Source organism: Sturnira hondurensis, unplaced genomic scaffold, assembly GCF_014824575.4.
Source record: "Sturnira hondurensis isolate 20B ecotype Veracruz unplaced genomic scaffold, ASM1482457v3 Scaffold0009178, whole genome shotgun sequence".
Classification (NCBI taxonomy): domain Eukaryota; kingdom Metazoa; phylum Chordata; class Mammalia; order Chiroptera; family Phyllostomidae; genus Sturnira; species Sturnira hondurensis.
In genome coordinates, this window is record NW_028081809.1 from 2294153 (window position 1) to 2321894 (window position 27742).

The window sequence follows — 27742 nt, forward strand, 5'->3', positions numbered from 1 at the left end:
AGGTGTGTTTGGAACCAATTTGAAGGCTTCCTATTTTATTCGCAGTGCCCAATGCTCTTCCTGCCATAAGCCCTTGGGGTCATATTGTTGTCGATGCACATGTGCTTTTTGTCTTTCTCAGTCTGTGAAACCTGAATTGAAAGCTTCTTCATGAATTGACTCCATTAATCTTTACCTGCAGGTGCACCCTCTGTTTTATCCACTGGGGATTAACCTCATTGAGAGCAGGGGATAGACATAAGTTAAAAGAGCTATGGCATTGCTTTAAATTAGATTAGCTGGTGTTCCAGTTGGAGATTCTCCCATACCGGAGGTATGCACAAGACCAGAAAATTAGCTGGAAATCGCCTTCTCAGGTCAACTTTGGTTCAAATTGGACATGTTCCTAGGTTTTCAATTTAAAGAAATGAGATTTCACTGTGCTTTTTTATTTATTTTTTCTTAATTTTTTATAAAGTCAGAGTTTTTTTTTTAAGATTTTATTTATTTATTTATCTTTAGAGGGGAAGGAGAGAGGGAGAGAAACATCAATGTATGGTTGCCTTTTGTGCGTCCCCTGCTGGTAGTTAGCCTGCAAGGAACCGGCCTGCAACCCAGGCATGTGCCCTGACTGGGAATGGAACTGCGATCCACAGGCCCGCGCTCAATCCACTGAGCTACACCAGCCAGGGCTTCACTGTGCTTTTTTAAAATGGTGTTATTACAGGTTTTTATTGGTTATTTGCTTATTTTTAATTTTAGCATCTTAAATTATGCTATGAAACATATATTTTTAAAAATCTTAGTAAGGAAGGAATGTTTTTTAGCAGCTACTCTTTTTGTAAAACTTTTCATAAGTAATGTTTTCATCAAAATAATGGACCTGAATATATTATATTACTATTATTTTTCAAACTATAGGTTTGTCTACTGTAGTAACAGAATGAGAATATTCTTGGATTTTTGTTGATTTAGGCACACACTTAGAGGTTTTGACTGTGATCTTGTTCTGACTCCAGATCTGTTCAGCCTTCGGTCTGACCTTGGAGTCCGCAGTTGAAGGCCAGGGGCAGACTGACACTAGAATGCACGTGCTAGCCCCAGTTCTGTTCCTCCCACTCTGTGAACTCGAGGGCTGGGGTTCAACCTCTCAGGAGCAGGCCCACGGGCGCATTTTCCCTTTCACCAGATCTGGTGCTCCTGCGCGCTGCTGGAATTTAAAGGATAGACAATGTAATAAAAATTACCATGTTCTGCCGTTGACAGCACTTATCTGATCAGAGTGTCATAACACAAGTCACACGTGTGAAAGAACTGAAAAGCTGAGTGATTGCTCTGATACGGAAACTGAAAACAAAATAACGCTCTGATCTGCGGCAGCCACTGCCGCACAGAAAAATCGACTCTGGCACTTCACATTTTATTCCCAAGTCACAGAATTAATCCAGTGTTCTGTTTAGAAGAGAGTAAGTTTCTGAGTTCAAAGAATCCTGGAGTTAACTGTGGTCATCTGCCAGGACTGGGGAGAAAGTCTCTCCTTCCCAGCAGGCTCTGAGTTGGCAACCCACGTGGAGACCTTGCTGAAAGAGAAAAGTCATTTAATCGCTCTCTAACCTGGCAGCAGTCGTACGTGTTTGGTAGGACACACGTAATTTACTGTTGCCGTCCTTTTATAGGCGAAGAAAAAGAACCCAGAGTGATTAAATGAATTCCTGTTATTGGACTCATTGTGTTAGGCCTTCAGGAGTTACAGGAGAGTTATTACACATGATCCTTTTCCTCAAAGAGGTCATAAGCTAGTAGAGGTTACAAAGTGTATAATCTGATAGTGGTGACACACAGGACGAAACCTCACAGCCCCAGGCAGCATGTAAATATTAAATTCATGGCACAAATCGTTGTAAAGGAGGGTAAAGCATGTAGCCCTGGCCAAGGATAGCGCTGGTCAGTGGGCTTCCTAGAGAGGCAGGGATGAGAGAGAAAGGAGAGGTAACTGAAGTTGGAATAACATGAAAGGAAAACAAAAAAATGTTGGCACAGAAAAACCTAGAGCAGGACAAGAGGAGATGGGATGTTAAGCCATCTGGCTTGAGGGAGGACTATGTAGGAAAGGAACAGGCAGTAACACTGCAGCGTTCCTTGATGGCACCAAGGGACAGACTGGTGCCATCAGTCTGGAATGTTTGGGGCAGGGTCACTGGAAGCTTTGGGGCAAGTAGACGTAGTTAACGATGTCAGAGCAAACACTCCCGTGGCTGTGACAGACCAGTTGTGGTGGGGGAACAGTAGACAGGGGAAGAGACCAGGGAAAGTGTTTTCCTATTCACTGAAAAGTAGGAAAATTAAGATATTGTTTAACTTTTTTTGTGATTTAATCTATCTGCAAAGTAAATGTACTTTGCAGATCTTCATAACTATACATTTTGAACTGTACGATTAGATATCAAGCTAAAATTCAATTTTTGTTCTCTCTTTAAATTACAGAGACCTGCACTGCTTAGTGAATGGATGTTCTAAGCATCAGCCTTTTGTCCTAAGACAGGTGGATGCAGGTGACATCAGTGTACATGAGTAGCTACATGGAGGGAGTGGAGGCTTGTGCAAAATGAGCAGTCTACTCATCTTGAAATTGCGGATTTGGGGACTCATGGTCAAGCCAGCTACACAATAGATGTGAAAATGGAAACTGCATACATGTGTCCTGGCCTTCTACAAATTGGGGGAATGGAGAAAAAACTGGACAGTTAATGAAATGCAGTATTCTATACTTTTATCATTTCACCATCTGTTCTTACATTTAGGAGAAAACTGAGTGTATTTGCTATAAAGGGAGTTGGCATTTTACGCCTATGAAGTAAGAAGACACCCTGAAATGTGTCCCTTGGGTAACAAGACATCTGCTTAGAGCTGGGACTGGTGAGGCTGTGTTAACAGATATGTTGATTCTTAATCTTGTCAGTTGGCTAAGGAAGCTAGGCTCAAAACTCAGGACCTCTCAGTGGTGGGTATAGTGTATGACCTCATTCCTAAGTGACAAGAAAATCAAAAAGGAAGGAAGGCAGACAGATCAAAGAAGTGTTAGAAGAGTTTATAAGGTCAGGAGGTAGCCACCTAGACTTTGGAATACTTGGCTTTAAGCCTTTTGTTTCTCTTCCTGTCTTACCTGTGGTCCAGGATGCGATTGAAGGACACCCAAGTGGAGGACAGAGGCGTAAGGTAGCAATGAAGGAGTGGTTGAGGCAGGGAGGTCCGGGGCATGGGCAGTGGTGGGGATGGGACATACACTGGCCTTCAGAAAAATACCACTCTTTCCTTGTGAAGTGAGGCACACCAAGGGAAATTTTAGCAGTTATGAAATGTTCCTCTTTGCTTACATTAAAGTACTAATTAAAGACCTCTTAATCAAATTTTATCTCACTGACTACTGTTATTATGTCAGAGATTCATTCCCGTGAGAAAACTTAGGGACATTTTGTCCAATGTAAAGTACATATCATACTTAAGAATCATAATAATCTCTTTAAATAACTTTCTGGTTTAGAAATATAGTTTGTATTAGTAATTGCTAGCTTAATTACAGATTACATTGGCATAATAATTTATTCTTCCATAAAAAAACACTTTCCCATCTAAAGCTCAGAGAGAAATTCTATTTCTCGTTTTAGAGATAAGAATTCTGAAATTCTACTTGATATTAACCAATGTTTAATTGAATGATTGACCATAAGAAGACCATGCTATTTTCCATGTACTGTCTCATTTAATGCGTATGATTAAACTGTGAACTAGTCAGTACCTTTATTTCTTTGGTTCTAAGATAGCGCAAATTGAGATCTGATGGATTCCAAAGCCTATTCTTCCAAATCACTACGAGTTAACTGAAGATATGGCTTAACCTAAGCTCACTGAGCTAGTAAGTGACAGAAGAGGAACTAGAAATAGTCTCTTTGTCCTTAATTTTTCCATGCAACCCTAATGGAGAATTTTAATGTAATGAATAATCAATCAGTCTTAATAAGTCATTGCACATTCATTAAAAACAAGTATTGAATTAGTTCATGTGACTAATTCTATGTTTTTTGAAAATTCTCACATTTAAATGTTTCAAGATACCTTACTGTCTTTATTATTCCTTCATATATAAAGCAGCACTAATTATGTAGAAAATTACACCAAAATACTTTGATAGGATTAAAGTAATGAAAGTAATGTCAGTGAGCAATTTTGCATTGAAATATAGGCATCTGGTTCAATTCAACGAGTTAATTTTGAGCACTTAGTCTATAAGAGGCTTCATTGACAGAGATGAGTAGACAGTATCCCTCTGAAGAAATTTGCAGTTGGTCTTTAAAGGCTATGTTTAATAAATCTGAATTTTCTCAAAAGAAATTATTAGGGGTCCTATTTGGAGATTATGTTTAGTAAAACTGAATAAATACTCTTGAAAGAGATTATTGGGATTCCTTAGTATGATTTTTATTCTGCACTGGGAAAAAGGTATCAGAAGAAAGCAAAATAATTAAGTGCAGATAGAGGTGTATACTTATAAAAATAAACAAAGAAAAAGAATCTGAGTTACAGTGAGACAGAGAAAGTGCTTCGGGAGAGCATGAGAAAGGAACTGTCATGCTGTATTGAAATAGAGGGGGAATCAGCTAAGGCCCCGTGACATAAATGATGTTTGAGATGAGCCCTAACGGATGAATAGAACTCCAAAAGGCATATGGGGGTAGGGCATTCACACACAAAGGGGGCAGTGTAAGTAAAAGTGGAGACTGTAGTTTTTCTTATCCATAGTGCATGTGTAGATTAAAAAAAGACACCAGGCTAACAACAGGGACCTTGTTGTAGAATGTCTTGAATACTATTTGTATTGAGGGGAAATGCAGTAGCGTGAAAAACAAACACTGGACCGGGAGGAAGATGTGTGTGAACACTTCAGTGGTGGCATTTGTGAACTGCATGAACTTGAGCAAATCACTTAATCTTTTTGAGCTTTAACTTCCTCATCTCCAATATGGATATAATAATAATTACTTTAAAGGTTGGGTTTAAATAAGAAAACCTGCATGGAAGTATTCCAAAGCTGTCGAGCACAACAGGAGGCATCATTGCCATCGTCATCGTTGTTGTTACATATGTGATGGTCTGTATAGATACTGAAAAAGTGGCACTTTCATTTCAGTCTGCACTCTAGGAAAAATGTCAGATGTCTGAAGGATGGCTTAATAATAACAGAAGAAAGAGAACTAATCAGGAAGCTCCTGAAGTAATTCGGGTTACGAATAACTGAAGGTGTGATTAGGATGATAGTTCATGTAACTGGCAGGAAAGAAAGGTGAACACATTTCAGAGATACTGTTTAATTTTCCATTCATTCAAAGATAGGCTGGGTACCCACTCTGTTCCTGGACATAATCCTCTCAAAAGAGACAACAGGGGGTAAAGACACAGGATAAGATGTGCAGACCCTTGGGGAGTGAGGTAAGAGGAATATAAAGGGTCACTGGGTTTTCCTTTGCTTCCTGTTGGAGAAACTTTGGTACCAGCAACATAAAGAAGGGACCCCTCAGGTGCATAAGAGCTTAACCCACCTCTGGCTCAGGTGTCATGGTGGGTGGGAGATGATGTAGGGTCAGTAAACCCTTCCAAGAAGGGCTTGAATATGCTCATTCCCTGCGAGGGTCTGCATCGGAGGTGCTGGGGGAGGAGAGTTACCCAAGGAAAGGAGACCCAAGACATCTCAAGAAACTTTCACTACAAAAACCCAACAGAATCCCTTTCAACATCACCCACCACCAACCAAGGGAGGTGAGGATATGTCTTCACCTAAGGAGCTAATTTCTCACTTCTCTCAAAATGGACCAGCTGCTTATATGTTTGCTTATGTTGGGAAGTGTATAAATCAAGAAATAGGGTTCAGAACCTATTTGTAAACTCTAAGTCAGTTTCCTGGCAATCAGAAATTGATTCAATTTAATTCCAAAGTCATTTAGTGAATGCAAATATCTTCCGGGAGATGGAACTGATGGAGAATACTGGAAGTGACTTAAAGGACCCCTCATCTCTCTCACAGCTTAGTGAAAGTGTATGTCAGAAAGCATATGACAGAACATCCCATGTTGAGCTAAAGTTGCCTTTTAATACTGTTATAAACATCACAACATTCTCTTTGTTTCTTATGTGTGATTTGTGTTTTCACTTCTCCATGAATGACATTTTTATAAAGACCAAAGTAATGTGTTGGGGCTTATTGGACACTCAGACTAATACGAGTTTCTAATAAAATAAACAAGTCCTGTAATAAAGATTCCTGGTGTTAAGTATGCAGTCCTTCAGAAACACCCTGTGCATTTTGTGGGATCAAGTCCCAGAGAAGCAGCCCCATTTGTACAGCTTTTTCCATTGGACTTCTACGACTGGGGTGTCCCTTTACTCTGGTGTTTATTTGAAATGAAAATAGGACAACCTCGTAGACCTTTTTAAGGTATAAAGGGGGCATAGGGATAGCTGTGGAACCAAAGATTGGTAAAATTAGGGGGGAAGATATGAACGTGAGTTTCACGTTCTTTTTTAAAAATTCCCTTTTATTCCTTATTCATCTCTTTTTTCATTTTTTTACCCCTTCTCTGCCTTATCAAGGCAGGCTTTATAGCTGATTTACATGCTGCTGACTTTAAATACTCTCTGTATATCAGTGCTGTTTGATTTTCTTCCCTTTAGGAGATGACCTGGCTTCCACCACTTTCTGCTATTCAGGCACCTAGCAAAGTGGAAGCAAGCAAATTTTCATTTCCAAATAAGGTAAGATCTGTGTCACTCAGGAGCAATATGCTCTATTCACACAGAGATTTTTCATGGACAGTGGGTTCTCCTTTCATTGTCCTTTCATTTGTAAACATTCTTGCCAGAGGCATGTGGATCTCATTTTCAACATTTTGCAAACATAGATTTATTCATCAAAGGAGAAAATCAAGATTGCAATTTTACTTACCTACCTTCCATATTTAACGCAAAATGTGATGCATATTATACTGTCATTTTATCTTAAAACATTTGTGAAGTTGAAATGCATCTTATACTAATTTTGTGCATTCAATGTGATTGTATGCTTGTTTTTGTTTCCTCATAAACTGTTATTGAATTAATGATGAGTCTTAAAATCAATGTCTTAGAGTCGAGGACATGTATTTAATTTCTCTTAGGTATCTTTTATAAAGCATAAAATATTATCTAGGACTTTAAAAGAAAGGATTTCCATGTTTTCTAAAGACGAGTGTGCAAAAAAAAAATTAGACAAAAAATGTATTTAAGTCTATTAAATATATTTAAAATATCAAAATATGTTATATATAAATCTAATATGTTTTATTTGAATACAACTAAAATAACACTTCATACCCATCATACAGATGAAATTATGCAACTAGAAGGAGCAAAATATGGAAGTTCCCAGCACTTTCATCCCTATTTTATTTCCCTACATAGAGATTACAGTCAAGAGTTTTATATGTAGCATTTAAAGCATTCTCTCTGTACATTACATATACATATATGTGCATATGCTGTTTTCTAAATTATTTTATTGTTGTTCAATTACAGTTGTCTGAATTTTCCCCTACCACTTCCCTCCAACCTCAGCCAAACCCACCTCCCTCCCTTGCTTCCACCCTACCCTTTGGTTTTGTCCATATGTGTCCTTTATAGTCGTTCCTGAAAACCCTTCTCCTGACTGTCCCCTCCCCTCTCCTGGTTATTGTTACATTGTTTTTAATTTCAGTGTCTCTGGTTATATTTTGTTTGCTTTTTTCTTTTGTTGATTATGGTCCAGTTAAAGGTGAGATCATATGGTATTTGTCCCTCACCACCTGGCTTAGTTCAGTTTAGCATAATGCTCTCCAGTTCCATCCATGCTGTTGCAAAGGGTAGGAGCTCCTTCTTTCTCTCTGCTGTGTAGTATTCCATTGTGTAAATGTACCATAGTTTTTTGATTTACTCATTTACTGATGGGCACTTAGGTTGCTTCCAGCACTTGGCTATTGTAAATTGTACTGCTGTGAACATGGGGGTGCATAGGTTCTTCTGGATTGGTGTTCCAGGGTTCTTAGGATATAATCCCAGCAGTGGAATTGCTGGGTCAAAAGGCAGTTCCATTTTTTTAAATATATTTTATTGATTATACCATTACAGTTGTTCTATTCCCCCCCTTCATTCCCCTCCACCCGCACACTCCCTCCCCCACCATTCTCCCCCCCTTAGTTTATAACCACTTGTCTCAAGTTCTTTAGATTCTGTATTTCCCCCACTATTCCCGCCCTCCCCCCTATCTATTTTCTACCTACCATCTATGCTATTTTCTGTGCCTTCTCCCCCCTTCTCCTCCTCTCACCCCCCTGTTGCTAACCCTCCATGTGTTCTTCATTTCTATGGTTCCACTCCTGATCTAGCTGTCCTCTTGGTTTGTTTTTGTTTTAGGTGTCGTTGTTAATAACTGTGTGTTTGCTGTCCTTTCACTGTTCATCTTTTTCATCATCTCTTTCTTATATAAGTCCCTTTAGCATTTCATATAATAAGGGCTTGGTGATGATACTCCTTGAACTTGACCTTATCTGAGAAGCTCTTTATCTGTCCTTCCATTCTAAATGAAAGTTTTGCTGGATAAAGCAATCTTGGCTGTAGGCCTTTGGATTTCATGACTTGGAATACTTCTTTCCAGCCCCTTCTTGCCTGTAAGGTCTCTTTTGAGAAATCCACTGACAGTCTGATGGGTACTCCTTTGTAGGTGACTGTCCCCTTATCCCTTGCTGCTTCTAGGATTCTCTCCTTCATTTTAGTCTTGGCTAATGTAATTATGATGTGCCTTGGTGTGTTCCTTCTTGGGTCCAACTTCTTTGGGACTCTCTGAGCTTCCTGGATTTCCTGGAAGTCTATTTCCTTTGCCAGACTGGGGAAGTTCTCCTTTATTATTTGTTCAAATAAGTTTTCCACTCGTGGCTGTTTCTTTCCCCCTTCTGGTACCCCTATAATCCGGATGTTGGAACGTTTAAAGATGTCCTGGAGGTTCCTAAGCCTCTCCTCATTTTTTTGAATTCTCATTTCTTCATTCCTTTCTGGTGGGATGTTTTGTTCTTCCTTCTGGTCCATTCCATTGATTTGAGTCCCAGTTTCCTTTCCATCGCTATTGGTTTCCTGGACATCTCCCTTCATTTCAATTAGTTTAGCCTTCATATGTTCCTCTAATTTGTGACTGTACTCTACCAATTCTGTAAGCATCCTGATAAATAGTGTCTTAAATTGGGCTTCTGAGAGGCTGGCAATCTGTTGGTCGCTTAGAGTTGTTGGCTCTGGGACTTTGAGTTCTTCTTGTACCATCTTTTGGGCTGTTCGTGCCTGTTAAGTAGCAGGATCGGAGCCCTGGGTTTTCACCAGAGCAGGGCAACTCAGTCGCTGGGTTGTGACGTTGTATGTGGGGGCAGGGTCAAAGAGGGACAATGTCTTCCCTCTGCCGCCTGCTGCCGTGACCCCCACCGGCACCGCAGCCACCACCGTCACCAGGCCCACGCGTTTCGTTCCACTGCATTCAAGTGTGCCACCGCTGTCAGCCCTCCACCACTGGGTTCGCCCCCTGGGGCCTGCATGGTCCATCTCACTGTGCCCAAATGTGCAACCTTGGTCAGTCTGCCTTGCACCCCGACTAGTTCCGGGCTGCCTGCGCTCCTTCGGGCTGTCCTGCCTGACCCAGCTCCGCTGCTGGCTCCGCCTCTCTTACCGTCCCGGTTGAACGGTTCTTAGCTGTCGGACTCATGTATAATTCTGTTTTCTGGTCTTTGGGTGTGTCCTAGTTCTCCAAACCTTTGTTGTATTCAAACTTGGTTGTGGGAGAAGGCACAGTGTTTCCACCTATGCCTCCATCTTGGCGGAAGTCCCCCCATTTTTAATTTTCTGAGGAAATTTCATACTGTTTTCCACAGTGGCTGTACCAATCTGCATTCCCAACAACAGTGCACTAGGGTTCCCTTTTCTCCACATCCTCTCCAACACTTGTTTGTTGATTTGTTTATGATGGCCATTCTGACTGGTGTGAAGTGGTATCTCATTGTGGTTTTCATTTGCATCTCTCTGATGGCTAGTGATACTGAGCATCTTTTCATATGTCTCTGGGCCCTCTGTATCTTCTCCTTGGAGAAGTGTCTGTTCAAGTCTTTTGCCTATTTTTTAATTGGGTTTTTTGTCTTACTGGAGTGGAGTCATGTGAATTCTTTATATATTTTGGAGATAACACCCTTGTCTGAGGTATCATTGGCAAATATGTTTTCCCATATAGTTGGTTCTCTTTTCATTTTAATGCTGTTTTCTTTAGCCATTCAAAAGCTTTTTAATTTGATAAGGTCCCATTCGCTTATTCTTTTCTTTACGTCCCTTGCTTCAGGGGACACATCAGTGAAGATGTTGCTGCATGGAATGTCTGAGGTTTTCCTGCCGATGTTTTCCTCTAGGACTTTTATGGTGTCATGACTTATATCCACCTTGAATTTATTTTTGTGTATGGTGTAAGTTGGTGGTCAAGTTTCCTTTTTTTGCATGTAAGCTGTCTAACTCTCCCAACATTATTTATTGAAGAGGCTATTTTTACTCCATTTTTTACTGCTGCCCCCTTTGTCAAATATTAATTGACCACAGAGACTGGGTTCATTTCTGGGCTCTCTGTTCTGTTCCATTGGTGTATGCACTTGTTCTTATACCAGCACCAGACTGTTTTGATTATAGTGGCCTTGCCATAAAATTTGATATCAGGTATTGTGATCCCTACTTTGTTCTTCTTTCTCAAAATTGCTGCAGCTATTCAGGGTCCTTTATGGTTCTATATAAATTTCTTAAATGTTTTTCTGCAGCTGTGAAATACACCATTGGTACTTTAATAAGGATTGCATTGAATCTATAAATTGCTTTGGGCAGTATGGACATTTTGATGATGTCAATTCTTCCAATCCATGAACATGGTACATGCTTCCATTTGTTTGTGTCTTCCTTAAATCTTTCTTCAGTGTTGTATAGTTTTCTGAGTATAGATCTTTACCTCCTTGGTTAGGTTTATTTCTAGGTACTTCATTTTTTTTTGCTGTATGAAATGGGATTTTTTTCCTGATTTTTGTTTCTGATATTTCATTGTTGGTGTATAAAAATGCCTTCGATTTCTGAATATTGACTTTGTATACACTGTTTTGCCAAATTCACTTATTAGGTTGAGTAGTTTTTTGGTAGAGTCTATAGGGTTTTCTATGTACACTATATCATCTGCAAACAGCTACCATTTTACTTTCTCCTTTGCAATTTTACCATTGGATGCCTCTTACTTCTTTTTCTTTTCTGATTGCTGTGGCTAGGACTTCCAATACTATGTTGAACAGGAGTGGTGAAAGCAGGCATCCTTATGTTGTTCCTGATCTTAATGGGAAAGCTGCAAGTTTTTGCACATTGAGTATGATGTTGCCAAAGGTCTGTCATGTATGGCCTCTATTATGTTGAGAAATGCTCTCTCTATTTCCACTTTGCTAAGTGTTTTTATCATAAATGGGTGCTGTACCTTATCAAATGATTTTTCTACATATATTGATATGATTATGTGATTTTTGTTTTTGCTTTTGTTTATGTGATGTATTACATTCATTGATTTGCAAATGTTGTACCATCCTTGCATCCCTGGGATGAATCCCACTTGATCATGGTATATGATCTTTTTAACATATTGCTGGATGTGATTTGCCAATATTTTGTAGAGGATTTTAGCATCTATGTTCATCAGTGATGTTGGCCTGAAGTTTTCTTTCTTTGTTATGTCTTTATCTGGTTTGGGGATTAGGATGATGCTGGCTTCATGAAAAGAGTTTGGGAGTCCTCCATCTTCTTGAATTTTTTGAAGCAATCTGTGAAGGATGGGGGCTCAGCTGTTCCTTAAATGCTTTGTAAAATTCTCCTATAAAACCATCTGGTCCAGGGTGTTTGTGTGTTGGAAGCTTTTTGATTACTGCTTCAATTTAATCAGCTGTTATTGGTCTGTTTAGGCATTCTGCTGCTTCTTCATTGAGTTTTGGAAGATTATATTTTTCTAGAAATTTGTCCATTTCACCTAGGTTTTCAAATATCTTGGCATATATTTCTTTCTAGTAATTTCTTACAATCCTTTGTATTTATTTCTGTGGTATCAGTTGTAATCTCTCCTCTTTCATTTCTGATTGTGTTTGCATATGCAGTTTCTAAAACTCATAAATGGTATAGTATTAAGATAATTTTTCCTAAGAGTTGATTTTTTCCAGATACCCACAATATATAAATATCATTGATAAATATTATCACAACTTTCTCAAATGAATAATTGAAATAATTATTTACTATAATTGTCATCATAATAAATTCCATTCTAAGAGTTGATTTTTATTTTTTGTAACAAAATGTATTTGGATATATGTATTTGTGAATATATATTTTCTTCATTCTTTTTAAGAGCAACAAAATATTTCATAGTATGAATTTGCTTTAATTTATTGAATCAAGCTCCTTTTGATGGACATTCAGGTTGTTTATAGTTGCCTGTTATCACAAACAGTGTTTCAACACAGTTTTTTGTAGATGCCTCTTTAAATGTCTCCAGTGCTGATGCCTAGAACAAGAACTGTGGTGCTGGGAGCATCAGAAGCCATAATTACCCTTGATTATATTTCAAGAGTACGTTTTTATGCATCTTTGCCAGTGTTTAATATTATCTGGCTTTTTATCCTTGTTTCTGGGTAAAACTTTGCTGTCTCATTGTTTTTATTTGCATTTCTCCAATTTCCTCTGAGTTTAAGCATGGACTGTTTTTCCTTTGCAATTTGTCCATTGATAGTTGTTGCCCATTCATACCCCAGTTTTAAAAATTATTTGTAGGAACTTCTTATAGCTTATTCATGTGTTTATTAAATGTGATACAGCTGTTTTCCTTTAACTTGATTTATGTACCTTTTATACTAGCAAAGTGTTTAATTTTTGTCAGAGATTAAAGGAAATCTTCCCTGCACCAGTCTTCTAACAATGTTCTCTGTTTTATTCTAAGTTTTTCATAGTTTTGGGTTTTAAGTTTTAAACGTTGTGGATGGTGTAACATAGGATTCTAGTTTTATTTTTGCCAATGGCTAGTAAATTATTGCAAGTCTATTAACAAATTAGCCCATACTCCCCCCACCGCTGTTTTGAAATATTACATTTATCAACAATTTAATTTCTCATAAATTTGAGAAATTTAAATTTGTTTCAGGACTACCTATTCTGTTTTTTCAGTATATTTATCTACTTCTTTACTAATAATTCATTGTTTAAATCAAGGTTGACAAAGTTCTGTACAGGCTCAGATTTGCAGACAATACATACATGAATGACTGTAGCTATGTTCAAATACAATTTTATTTACAGAAACAAGTGATAGTGTAATAGATTTTAAAAATTCTTATAATTCAACAACACTCATCCTCACCAGGCCCTTATTATATGAAATGTTAAAGGGACTTATCCAAGAAAAAGAAGATAAAAAATATGAACAGTGAAAGGACAGAAAACTCACAGTTATTAACAACCACACCTAAAACAAAAGCAAACCAAGAGGACAGCTAGATCAGGAGTGGAACCATAGAAATGAAGATCACATGGAGGGTTAGAAACAGGGGGGTGGGAGGGGGAGAAGGTACAGAAAATAGCATAGACAGTAGGTAGGAAATAGATAGGGGGGAGGGCAAGAATAGTAGGGGAAATATAGAATCTAAAGAACTTGAGACACGTGGACATAAACTAAAGGGGGGGAATGGTGGGGGAGGGGGTGTGCAGGGTGGAGGGGAATGAAGGGAGGGAATAGAACAACTGTAATGGTATAATCAATAAAATATATTTAAAAAACAAAAGAATAACTCATTAAACGAATGGACAGAGGATTTAAATAGACATTTCTTCAAAGAAGATCTTCAAATGACTAGTAAGAAAAGATACTATCCCTATTATTAATCATTAAGGGAAATGCAAATCAAAATCACAATGAGATAATGAGTCATACCTACTTAAATAGTTCAAATCAAAGACAAACAATAACAAGTGTTAGCAAGGGTATAGAGATATTGGAAACCTGCTGTCAGTTGCTGGTGGGACCATAAAATGGTGCAGCCCCTTTTAAAAACGTTTAGGCAGTTCCTCACATACTGCGTTCTTTATGATCCAGCACTTCCACTCCCAAGTATATACCCAAGAGAACGAAAGCGCGCCTCCACAAAAACATATGCACGTGCACAGCCTCATTAATCATAATGGCCAATAAGTGGAGACAAAGGAACGTCCATCAGCTGATGAATGGGCAAACAAAAGTGATACATGCTTACAATGGAGTATTTTTCAGGCATAAAAAGGAATGAAGTGGTGGTGCCTGATGCAGTGTGGGTGAAACTTAAAACTGTTATGCTAAGTGAAAGTGAGAGAAATCAGTCATGTACAACCACATGTTATGTTATATTATTTCATGTATTTGAAATGTCTAGAATAGGCAAATAGAGAGTCAGAGAACATATTAGTGGTTGCTTGCAGCTCAGAGGTAGGGAGGTGGGGTTGAGTGATTGCTAAAAGGTAAATGATTTCTTTTTGAAGTGATAAAAATATTCTAAAATTAATTATGGTAATAAACTCCAAATGTGCTAAAAAGCATTAAATTGTTTGAAACAAATCAGAGGGTGAGCTGCATTTGATCTATAGTTGGCCAACTCCTAGTTTAAATTATTGATGATTTTTGGCATATTTGTACATATATGTGGTGAGACCACTAGCCTTCTGTATTATACAAAAGTCCTGCCTATTGCACATTTTCCTCTTCCAGATCAGTTTAAAAATCATCTTGGTGACCTGTTGCTCTTTATAAAAATCCTCTAGCAATTTTGTTTGGTTTCTAACTTAATTTAAGGAAGTATATTCATCTGACAATACCATCTTCCTATCCAGGAATTTGAAATATCTCTTCACTTCTATTTATATCTTTTTTCATGTTCTTTGGTAAACATTTTTTTCTTGTAGGTCTTTCACATTGGTTCCTTGGTTTATTCTCAGATATTTAAAGATACTTGTTTACTTTTCTATTTAAATGAGCTTTTTAAAAGTATTTGTTTTCTAAATAGTCCTTGATTGTATAAAGGAAATTTACTGGGTTTTATACATCTACTTACTGAACTTCTTTTGGTTCAGGTAGATTTTTTTGGTGAACTTCTGTTTTTGTAGTAGGGGAAAGCAGAATGAGTAGCAAGTACAGTGAATACTGATGGTGACTGGGATGCATGAATTTTCAATAGAAAGCTTAAAAACAGCCTTCCTGAGGAAGTGACATTTGAGCAACTGCCTGAAGGGGGCAAAGGAGCACAGGGAGGACGAGGTGCACAGCGATGGAAGAGTAAGTGAAAGAAAGTTGCCTGAGGCAGGAGCATGCCTGGATGCTGGAGGCACAGCCGGGCAAGCTGGGCCAGGGCAGAGCACCTGGGCTTGGAACAGTGAATGACCCAGAGGAGGGCTGCAGGGACACTGATGGGCTTTACTCTGCTGCTTTTTGCACATAACAAGTTTGTTCTGTTTTATTCTTACTGTGTCAGCTAGAATGTGTGCATCTTTGCCTTATTCATGACATTAAGGAAGATGATTCCAAGGTGTTATTATTGAGTCTAATTGCTTACTCTGTGTCTAAATGAGGTAGCTTGTTTCTATTCCTGGCTTTCCGAACATTTTAAATATTGGAAGTTTCTTTCCATTTTTAAAAATTAAGGTATAATTCATAAACAGCAAAATTCACCCTTTTTAGAATCCTGTAAGTTTTAACAAACATATGTTCCTGAGACCTCCACAGTCAAAATATGGAGGCAGTCTCTCACTGCCCAGATTTCTGCTTGGCACTTGGTAGTCACCCCCTCCCATCCCCCAGTCCCTGGCAATCATTGATATGTTTTCCAGAATGTACATAAATGGAGCAAGTTTGAGTTTAGTTGAATGGTTTATTCAGCTTGTATTGACATATTCATAGTTTTTCTTTAATCTGTTAATGCAGAAAATTGCATTCATTGTCTGATTTTTAGTCACCTATTGTCCTATGATTCCCTTCCTTAATTATGGTATAATGCTCATTTAATATGTTTTTGGACTTACTATTCCCCCTCTCCCTCTCCCCGCCTCCCCCAACCCACCACTGCTCCCCTAAGCTGCTAGGGCCTTTCTTTTGCTGCAACTTGCTTCCCGAGCCCACTTCTTCTACATCTCATTTCTTCTACCTCTGTGACTTTCTAAATAAACTTTTTCTTTAAAAAAAGGAAAAAAATGGATCTCTATATTTTCATATTCTTCTATGCCTATTGGCTTATTTCAAATATCTACTTCTTGGGTTAATTAATCTTTCTTTTTCCTTTTTTCCCTCTTTAGGGTTTTCAAACATACCCATAATATTCTTTTTTTATTAATTGCCTTTAAATTTTAATATATTAACTTATTTTATCCATAGCTACAATTAATTAGTGTCTGTGCCCTACCCTCAAATATGGAACATGTAAACTCAGTCTTAGGCCTCTCCACCACCATCTCTCAGTTTTGAGATTATTTACACTAATTCAAATGATCATTATTCTGACTGTTTTTTAGCATTATGCCTTGACAATCATTTGTTAGTTCTTTAATCTGTTATTGTTTCTTGTGTCTAAAATCTTCCTCTTTTTAAAAGGTCTATGTTGTTTTGCTAGGGTTTCTTTTCTAGCATACTTTCTGTCCATTCTCGATGTGAAGTTTCTGGCAGACCTTTTCTGCAGTTGCCTTCAGTCACTCCTCCCCTTGTTTGTTCGCTCCTTCAGTGGTCTCAGTGCTTTAAATACTGTGTCCCAAACTGACGGCTTCTAAATTTGTATTTCTAGCCTCTTTTCCACCCCCCCAAATTTCACGCTTGTATTTTGACTTACGGATTCAACATCTCCACTTAGATATCTAACAAATATCAAGCTTGGCATATCAAAAGCTGAGCTTTAATCTCCCCCAAATCCTTGTATCTGTGTTTCTTGGTAAGTGGCCCCTCCATTTTTATGGTCGACTCAGGCCATAAGCCTTGGAGCCATCTCTATTAGTTCTATGGGGCACCTTTAACAAAGTACACATACCAGGTAGTGTAAAAGAAAAAATTGTTATCTTACAATTCTGGAGGCTAGACATCTGAAGTCAAGGTGTCAGCAGGGCTCTGCCCCCTCTGAAGGCTCTAGGGGAGAATCCTTCCCTGCCTCTTCCAGCCTCTGGTGACTGCTGGCAGTCTGCCAGTTCTTGGCCTCTAGCTGCATCACTCTGATTTCTGCCTCTATATTCACACGGCTGTCTTCCTTTGTGCATTTCTATGCCCAGACCTCCCTCCTCTTACAAGAATAGCAATCATTGGATTTAGGGCCCACCCTAATCCAGTATGGCCTGCAAGGCCCCTATCATAACCATGTAAGGTCACATTCACAGATTCTGAGTGGACATGAGACTGAGGGATACTATCCAACCCAGTACACCATCCTTGACTCTTCTCTTTCTCCCATATCACACATTCAAACCCTCATGAAATCATGTCTACCCTACTTACAAAATGTATCCTGAATCTAAATGCTTTCCCCACCACCACCTTGGTCTAAACCACCATCACCTCTTGCAGTAATTATTGTGATAGCCTCCTAACTGGTCTCCCTGTCTGCACACTTGCTTTTCCTTCCACTCTTATGTGCCATTGACCCCTCTAGTTTAGAGTATTACAGTTCTCCAACCATTCACCTTAGTCCCTAGTGTACCGTCTATTCTCACACAATAGCTTTTCATAGTATTAAAACTCTTATCACCTTAGTATTCAGAATTTTCCAGTGGCATCCCACACTTAAAATACAATGCAATAATTCTTACAATTTTGTACATAATCTAGCCAGAATCTTGACATAAAATACAATCAGGTAAGCATTTCTGTTCTATAAACATATGCATGGTATAAATATATTTCCTGATAATTGAACACATCTCTCAAGGCATATTTTACTGTGACTTTTCCAAAAGAATTGTGCCAATTTACTTTGATGAATATAAATAGTTACATTTAAGCAACAATTTAACTCCTGAGATGAAACTAACCCGTCAAATTATTAGCACAAAAATTCACTTTTAAAGGCAGAAAGCAAGTTACAAGTATCTTATTTTCCACCCCCAAAGGTACATTAGAATTATCATATATGGCACAGAATTTCAAATTTAAATGAAAAAAAAGCATCTTTTCTTTAGGACTACTACTACAGTATTTGTATGGAGGTATTTAAACTCTTGATCTTTTTGCTTTGTCCAAGAAAGAAATGAGTGATTTTACAAAGTGTAGGGACATTGCATGATTTTAATAATACTATTCTTTCAAAAAGTCTACAATAAGTAATTTATCTTATGCAAATGAAATAAGACTGCATTAGTGTTTTATTTTTGCTATAACAGATTACTGTAATTTTAGTAACTTAAGACAACACTAATGTGTGAATTTACAACTCTGGAAGTCAGAAGTCTGAAATCAGTATTATAGGGCTAAAATCAAGGTGTGGGCAGGACTCTGCTCCTTCCGAAGTCTTCGGGGGAGGATTCCTGTTCTTGCCTTTCTTGGCTCCTACAGGCTGCCCTGTCACTGACTTCTGGCTTCCTCATCACGTCTCCTCTGACTCGCCTGCTTCTTTCATCCCTGTAGAAGACCCTTGTGATTATTATATTGGGCCAACCTGGATAATCCAAAATAATCTCCCATCTCAAAACCATCAATTCAATCACAGCTGCAAAGCCCCTTTGTCATGAGAAGGGACATACAGGGTCTGAGAGTGAGGGCACATGCAGACGTCTGTGGGGGCCTGTGTCTGCCCACTACAATGCTGTCATTAATTTTGAGACACACTGCACCTCTTCCAACCTATATCTTAGCTAATTAATATTCTGTCAGTTGGAGGCTTGCATTTCCATAATTAGGTAAATTATTAACATTGAGATTATCACTGTATTGCTAGCATACAGAAGCTGGAATTGTTTATAGAATTTGAGGGGCAAAATGAGTAATAAATAATTAAATTAAGCCCTTATTAAGATTAAAGGGGCAATTTGACCTCACAGTGAAAGTCAATTTAACTCTGCATTCTGAGTTGCCATTACCACTAAGTTAATTAGCTAAATACTTCCGAGAATTTCCCCAATTTGTCTGGGCATTGAAGGACATAATATATGGTAAAGTCGATTGTTACTGAGTTTGGATATTTCCTCTATTCGCTGAACACTTAATTTGGAGTCACTGTTTCCTAGAAAAACACTACCGGACATGTCTGCTTCCTTTTTCAAATCTCAAAAGTAATTGAATTTGCTAAAGAAAAGAATGTATGGCTTCTTTAAATTGGTTGCCATTATCAGGAATTTCAACCAAGAAGAAAAGAAAACAATTTTCTCTGGCCTTTCCCCTTCATTTCAGTGGCAGTGTTGAAAGTTTTGAAATGTAAATAAAGAACTCAAAATTGTAGAATTTTTCCCACCCTCAGAAGGCATATGGACAAACCTGATGGCATTCCACAAACATTTCCCATAGCAGTAGATTCTGAATCTGGCAGAATCAGCTCTAGTCCGAAACTGTTCTTGCTGATTGATTTTTAAAGCATTATACAGAAGAATTCTGGCATCATTTCAGAAATGAGAATCCTCTTGCTGTTCGCTTTGTGCGCTAGAAAGAGCATGAAAGCCAGCAGGTTTGAAGGGAAGTGCTGCAAAGTTAGAAAGTTTACCTCCCTCCTTGAGTTGTTAGCATGCTTCAAAAACTACCACAAAATGTTTAGAGTAAAAACTCCATGTTTAAGTATTGCTTCATAGTAAACGTTGACAGTAATTGTAAATTCTAGAATAAGATTCAGAAGAAAGTCATCAGTGGGGGGGAAGGGAGACCAAACCACATCAGGTGGTTCTTTTTCCTCTAGTAATTAGGTTCATGGAGGTGGGGATCTGAAAAGAAGAGTCTATGTTTTCATGTCTTGCCTTTTATAGTTCGATGATGGGTTGGCAGGCAAACAAGGAGAGGTATGAGTGGCCCAGTTCTCAAATGATTCCAAAAAGCTGTTTTGAAGTGATACTCTCCCAGTGTAAGTTTTGTCCTCTGTCAGCAACATGGGTTAAGAGCTGCTGTTGTTCTATTGATCTAAGGTGCACATTTTTTCACATTTTAACTTCCCTAAAATCAGGATTTGTTTTACAGTTGGTGGCATCTTACAATTACTTGGCAGCAGCTTTCTGTCCTAGTAGTGCCTGAGCTAATGCAGCCTCATACAATTTTGAAGGCATGTTATTACACTTGATCAGATACAGTATTTATTATGGTGCTTCATTGAAGTGCTTTCTCGGTACCAATGTGCTTGGTAATTTCTGTCTTCAGCAAAAAGGTTTGCACAAACCTTACTTCCCAGCTAATTATTCCACATATAAAGAAGTTTTAGGACTCCCATGTACCAAACAACAGTTTGGGTTTGGGGAATTCAGGATTTAAAGGTGGAGAAGACATTTCCATCTGTGAGTATTCTCTTGAGTTAACTGAGTGGTTCTCACTCTGTGTGCATGACTGCCAGCCGAATCACACTGGCAAACCAAACGCAGCAGCTTAACCTTAGAAATGACCTGATATGGGATTACAGACAACTTTTTTATACTTTCCTGTTTCACTGAATTTTTTTAATGAATAGATATCAATATTACTCTTTTTTGTTTAAATTCTAAGTGCTACTTAATAAAATAGAACAGTCCTTGGGTCAAGGGCATAATAGTAGCATTCTTTTAATGATATTTATTGTTAAATTGTGTAATTTATATATTTACAGCTTATGTTATATCATTTATACCTCAATAAAGCTGCTTTGTTGTTGCTGTTTTTTAAGAGTCATAGTTGAAAAGAGAAAACATGCTCAACCTCATTAGTCATTAGGGAAATACAAATCAAAACCAGAATGAGAAACCACTTCACGTCCACCAGGATGGCCAGAGTAAAATTTTTGTAAATTAAAAGACAGAAGATAGATTCTGGTGAGGATATAGAGGAACTGAAACCCTCATACATTGCTAGTAGGAATGCAAAATGATTCAGCCACCATGGAAAACAGTTTGGGCGTTCCTCAAAAAGTTTAACATAGAATTACCATGTGAACCTGCAATTCTACTCCTAGACGTGTCCCCAAAGGATTGAAAACAAGGACTCAAACAAGTGCATGTCCATGTGTGTTTATGGCAGCTCTATTCACAATAGCCAAAGGGTGAAAACAGCCCAAATGTGCATGCACAGATGAATGGATAAACAAACTGCTGTGTATGCATACAGTGGAATATTATTCAGCCAGAAAAGGAATGCAGTACTGATACATGCTATGACATGGATGAATCTCTAAAACATGCTAAGTGAAAGAAGCCAGGCACAAAAGGTCACATATTTTTGTTAATTCCACTGCCATGGAATATTCAGAATAGATGAATTCATAGAGACAGGGTGCTGAATGGTGGTGCCAGGGACTGAAGGGAGGGGAAATGGGGAGACACTGCTTAATGCCAAGGACTTTTACTCTGGAATGATGGAGATATCTTGCAACAAAAAAGAGTGGGTGGCTGTACAACATGGTGAAATGTACTGAATGACACTGAACTGTCCACTTTAAAGTGGCTAATTTTGTATCATGTGAATTTCACCTCAATAAACAAAACAAAAAGTCCATGATACAGAAGAGAAGTGATTGTGAACTATAGTACCACAACTTAACAATCACATTCATGTAAATGCTTTTCATTATAGTAGCTGGTAGAAATTATGACTGGTAATTAGTTTCTGAATGACCAGGAATATATCCCACATTCAACTTAGATTTTGAAAGTCAAAATAAGAAGATTAATTGATATTGCTTTTTTTTTTCTAGGAGTCTCAGCTCATTTCCTCCGGACACAATAATCCAAGTAAGAAGGCTTCTCTCTGTAGTGTTATGAGTGGGCAGTGGAGGCAGCGGGGGCAAGTAGGGGAGATGCATGCAATAAGTAAACATTAAGTATAAAAGAATTTCACTAAAAAACAAAATCAGGTGGGGGAAAGAGGGTCGTTTGTTGAAGTACTTACCAAATGCATAAGATTCGTGGTGACTTTGAGTGCTCCTCTGGTTTTTTCAGGGGAAGGAGGGATGAAACAAAATGGTGTGTTTCAAAGCAGTCATGGGCTGAAGGAACATCATTCTTATTATAGTTGGCTTCTGGTATATGTGGAGGGGAATGACTTTTTTAAAGGCACTAATAAGTTATATAAATTGAAAGAAAAAGAGTGGTCAGAGAGAACCAACCAGAAGACCTCAGATTAATGGCCTTAGAATTCATGAAGAAACCATGCCCTCTCCCAGAGACAGAGTGTCTAGGAAGGAATTTCTTTATTGAATCCAGTGTCTAATAACACACACGAGCTTCAGTGTCAAAGAGAGGATGTTATCATTCCATGAGATAGTGTTTTCATTCTCTTCTTTGGCACTACCAGTTGCTACTAATGTTTTCTTGAGCATTAAAAATGCATAAGCTGTCTCATTCATGTCATGAACACTATCCACAGAGACTGGGGTCTGTTAGTCTGTGACCAGCCAGTCAGCTGAGAGTACCCCTTGCCAACTGCAAAGCCGTGTTTGAACATGAAAATCACTCTGAGCTAGTAGATGTATCTTTGGAACTGAGGCTCACCCACTGAGCACCTGTGAGGGCAGAAGGGTTATGGAGAGAAGACATTCAGACAGATGTGGCAGAGAGTCCAAGACTTTTCATGCTCATCTAGAGTAAGGTCAGGGTAGGGGTATGACGGTGCAATGATGCATGGGCAGTATCACTTAATCATCTCACCCTCTGTTGGAACTTGCTGTGAGCACTGGTACCAGTGAAGAGGAGAAATGCCAAAGGACTGGAAATCTAAAGAAAATAATAAATTCAGCAGTAATAAAAGGAATCAGAAGAAATGCATGGTTAAGTCCGTGAGGTGTGCAGGCATCAGCATCATGTGCCAAAGACTAACGCACACTGAAAAATTGTTCTTACTTGCCTCATCATTTCTCCCCATTTGAATTTAAACAGCTCAGCATAGAGGGAGGATATTATAGGTGAATAAATGCACCTTCTCTCAACTTGGGGTTTTGATATAGAGAAGAACAAATGTGGCTCAGTTGGTTGGAGTGTTATCCCATAAACGGAAAGGTCAGAGGTTCAGTCCCTGATCAGGGCACAGGCCTAGGCTGCTGGTTTGGTCCCCTGTCAGGTCATGTACAAGAGGTAACCGATTGATGTTTCTCTCTCACATCGATGTTTCTCTCCCTCTCTCTCTCCTTCCCCTCCCTTCTCTCTAAAATCAATAAGCATGCCCTGGCTGATGTGGTTTAGTGGATTGAGTGCCAGCCTGCAAACCAAAAGGTTGCCAGTTGATTCCCAGTCAGGGCACATGCCTGGGCTGCTGGCCAGTCTCCCAAGTTGGAAGCGTGCAAGAGGCAACTGACTGATGTTTCTCTTACTCTCTTTCTCCCTCCCTTCTTCTCTCTCTAAAAATAAATAAATAAACCTTAAAAAATTAAATTAATAAGCATGTCCTCAAGTGAGGATTTAAAAAGAAAAAAAACAAGGAGATAAGTGTTGTCTCTTCCATATTCCACACCTTGATTGACCTTGACTTGCGTTACTTCACTGAATCCCAGCAGTAGCTGTATGAGGGAGGCATTAGCATCCCCATTTTGCACATAATGAAAATGAGATTCTGAGGCTAATAACCATCCTAGCTTTTAGTGACCGAAAGTGACGGCTAGGATTTAAACTCAGGGATGTCAGCCCCAAAGACAACAGACTTTCCATCCCATTACCTTGACCCCAAAAAGGTTGCTCTGCTACTTCAGCGTGAGATTGACTTCTCGTGCAGTAACTGTATGCTGTGATTTTTGTATGCACCTGGCATATTTTTGCAGCATGCCATAGTACTGACATGCTGAAACTGCATCTGGATTACGCAAAAGCAGACCCATGCCTGTGGAATGTGATGTGGCACCTGCCTAGTGCGGTGTGAAACCCTCTGGCACTTCATCGCTTAAGGAAGTCTGTGATTGGCTTTTTCTTTTCTGGGGATAGGGAGATTATTTTCTTTGTACTTTTTAAAATAAATCCTCCCCAAAGCCAAGCACATCTATAGAAAGGTAATTATCACTAAAAGCCTGAGCATTCACACAGGTCATAGCACACTTGAAGCGTTAGAAGAGCTGGTCTCACCAGCATTTCCCGTGCTGTTTCCCGTACTATTTGGTTTGGCATCCTTAAAGTTTTTGGAATTGTGACTCTAATAAAAATGTAGAAAATAGAAGAAAACTGAACTTCAAAAAAACAAACACAAAATGTGTGTGTGGCTTGATGAACTAACCTTCACCATTTTAGGTCAGTGCTTTTATTTTCTCGTTTGAAAATAGAGATGTTATATAGATACTAAGAGAAAAGAGTGTACAAAGTAAACAAAGTTATCTTTAATTCGAATCTTTTAAAAGATAGATACTTTAGTCATTTTGCTAAATTGCTGATTAATTTCATTTAGCTTTAGAAAATAAAAGCTTATTACATATTGAGAAACAACTATAAAACAGATGACCTATGTCCACATTTTATTAAAGTTTGGAGCATATCCTGCTCAAGTTGCAGGCTGAGCATAAGCACTCGTCTGCTCTTTCAGAATTCCCATTTAGATAACCACAAAGGTACAGTGATGGCAATAAATTTGTAACAGCACTGAGGACAGAAAGGGATGCATCAACAAACCAGAAATTCAGTTGAGTTTCTGGAAAACAGAGAGTACATAGGACCCTCCTATTAAATAATCCTGCATAGGGAAGGTCACAACCAGAAAAGGAAAACCATGGAATGAACAGAAACAAGCTCTAGGAGTGGGGGGAGACAGTCTTCAGTAGCTGTGTGCAAAGTCCCACTCAGTCTCACAGAGAACAGGCATGGAGTGCAGACAGTGGGAGGCACCTGGCCGTTCCTTCTTCCACCTATGACCCTCTCTCCATCCTGGTTCTCATACAGAGNTTCAGTTGAGTTTCTGGAAAACAGAGAGTACATAGGACCCTCCTATTAAATAATCCTGCATAGGGAAGGTCACAACCAGAAAAGGAAAACCATGGAATGAACAGAAACAAGCTCTAGGAGTGGGGGGAGACAGTCTTCAGTAGCTATGTGCAAAGTCCCACTCAGTCTCACAGGAACAGGCATGGAGTGCAGACAGTGGGAGGCACCTGGCCGTTCCTTTTTCCACCTATGACCCTCTCTCCATCCTGGTTCTCATACAGAGCTTTCCATCTGGATTTCCACCCCCCCCCACACACACACCACACACACACACAAAAACACCAAAATACCAAAAACACAGTAACATTTGGGAAGAAAATGAACAGTTGACTGGATAGCATTCCTAGTTGGGAGTTGATACCTAAAAGGGAAGGAGAATAGATTCTCAGATGATACTAGACCTTAAAAATAGAGTGGTGGAAGAAGAGTTAACTTTTTGCAAGCTGGGGATGAGCAAAAATGCCACACGTCCACATGTCCAGAGTAAAGTACTTCTGATTTGGCGGGGTTGGGGGAACAGTTGATGAGATGATAAGGGTTCCTAGCTGGTCTCAAGGTCTGTCTTCTCCTGAACCCTAAATGTTCCAACTCACATACCCTGTCCACTTACAAAGAGCTCTAAATCAGCTGCTTTCTGCAAGGGATATGTGTATTAGGGAAATAGATCAATATGCTTATATAGGAAATCCACATTCATTAGCTTTGTTAACCAACCTGTTATTCAAAAACACGAATGTGTAATCAATTAGCACCAAAATGAAGGACTGACTCCAGAGGAAATCTGCTTAATTCAAGACAGAAGACAAAATGTAAAGTATAATTACAGTCTTCAGAAACGTTTGAAATTATTTGTATTAAATAAAAGAACAGTGGTATGAAAAAGAAGCAGTTACAGTACAGATGAGCCCTTGAGAATTAAAAATATGGTCAACAAAAAATTATTAGAAATGATAAGTAATAGCTGAAGTCTAGAATCTGTAATATAAAGCTGAAAACTTTTTTTGGAAAATATAGCAAAAGGCAGATGGAAAATATGAAAGGAAATTAAGATACATGGAAGATCAATGAGGGTGAAAAGGTCAAAATCCAGCTAATAGGAATAACAGGAAAAGAAAACAAAATGGAGCATAAGTAATAAGAGAACTATAATTCCAAGAGAAATGAGTAACTCATTATCACAAACACTGTACAATGAAACAATAGACCCTGAACAGGAAAGAGTGCTTACTTTAATTTCCAGAAATGAGAGGATTGAGAATATAGTTGAGAATAAGAAGATTTGAAGAAGTGCTAATCAGAACCTCTAGAAACAATAAAATAATATCAAATTATCATTTCCGGTTTAACAGCAGATTGGATATGGTTGAAAAAAATTAATGAATTGGGAAACTGAATTGAAGAAATTGTCTAGAATGCAGCCTAAAAACAGAAATGGAAAATATGAAGTGGAAGTCAAGAAATATGGGGGATAAAGTGAGAAAGTCTAACATATATTTAAGTGGAATTTCAGAAAGAGGTACAGGGACAGATGAAATATTAAAGAAAAGAATGGCTGAAAATTATTTTTAGAATTGAAATACACTAACCTACAGATTTTAGAAACCCCGTGAATATTAAGCAGGATATATAAAGAGAAGTCCACACTAGACACATTATATGTAGTTAATCTACAAACCACAAAAAGAAACAATTCTTAAAATGCCCTTTAATACCTTCAGAGAAGCGACAGTTAAACTTCCACTTGACGTCCTTCTCAGCAGCAGCAGTCGGAGCCAGCAGACAGTGAAATTATAACTTCATTTTTGTGTATGTGGAAATTGACAAGGTAATTCTGAAATTTATTTGTTAGAACAAATGGCCAAAAATAGCTCAGATGCTCTTCAAGAACAAGGTAGGAGCATTCATTGCCTTGCCAATGTTAAAAATAAATAAATATTTTTAACTAAGTAATACAGACAGTAATAGACAAATTGAGCAATGAAAGAAAACGTAAGACCTAGAAACAGACCCCCAAACGTATGAAAATGAGATTCCTGACAGAGCTGATAGTGTAGATCAATGAAAAAACAATGGGCTTCTCAATAGATAGTACTGGAATAATTGGTTATCTATGAGAGAAATGAAATTACCCCATATCATATTTTTAAAAAACTATGCCAGGTATTTATAAAGGATCTAAATGTGAACAGTTTAGGTACACACTTTCCGAAGACAATATGGAACATATATCTGGTGTATCTGGTGTAAAACACCAAAAGGTATCAAGTACAGAAAAATATTGCTAAATTCAAATAAATTAAAATTGAGAATTTACAATCATCCACAGATACCAGAAAAAGACTCACACTGGGAAAAGTTACTTGAGGAAGTGTGTGTGTGTGTGTGTGTGTGTGTGTGAGAGAGAGTGAGTGAGTGACATAATGTAGCAAGACAATGAAGTGCTTCTATGAGTTAAAAAATTACAAAAATATGGCTTTTTTTAAGAAATGAGAAGGAATGTCACTAAAGAGCAAGTACAGAATATCTACTTCATTCGTACTTCGTTGGTACTCACATGCAAACAAACATT

The 27742-nt window shown here is 38.4% G+C and overlaps 1 protein-coding gene across 2 annotated transcripts in view; it reads left to right on the top strand.

Moving 5' to 3' along the window:
- AFF3 (ALF transcription elongation factor 3) overlaps positions 1–27742 on the top strand; it is a 576292-nt gene that overhangs the window by 384137 nt on the left and 164413 nt on the right. For both annotated transcript variants that reach the window (XM_037056780.1, XM_037056779.1), the window contains 2 exons: positions 6703–6783; positions 21975–22011. In XM_037056780.1, the coding sequence (XP_036912675.1) occupies positions 6703–6783; positions 21975–22011 (118 nt within the window). The remainder of the gene's footprint in view (positions 1–6702; positions 6784–21974; positions 22012–27742) is intronic.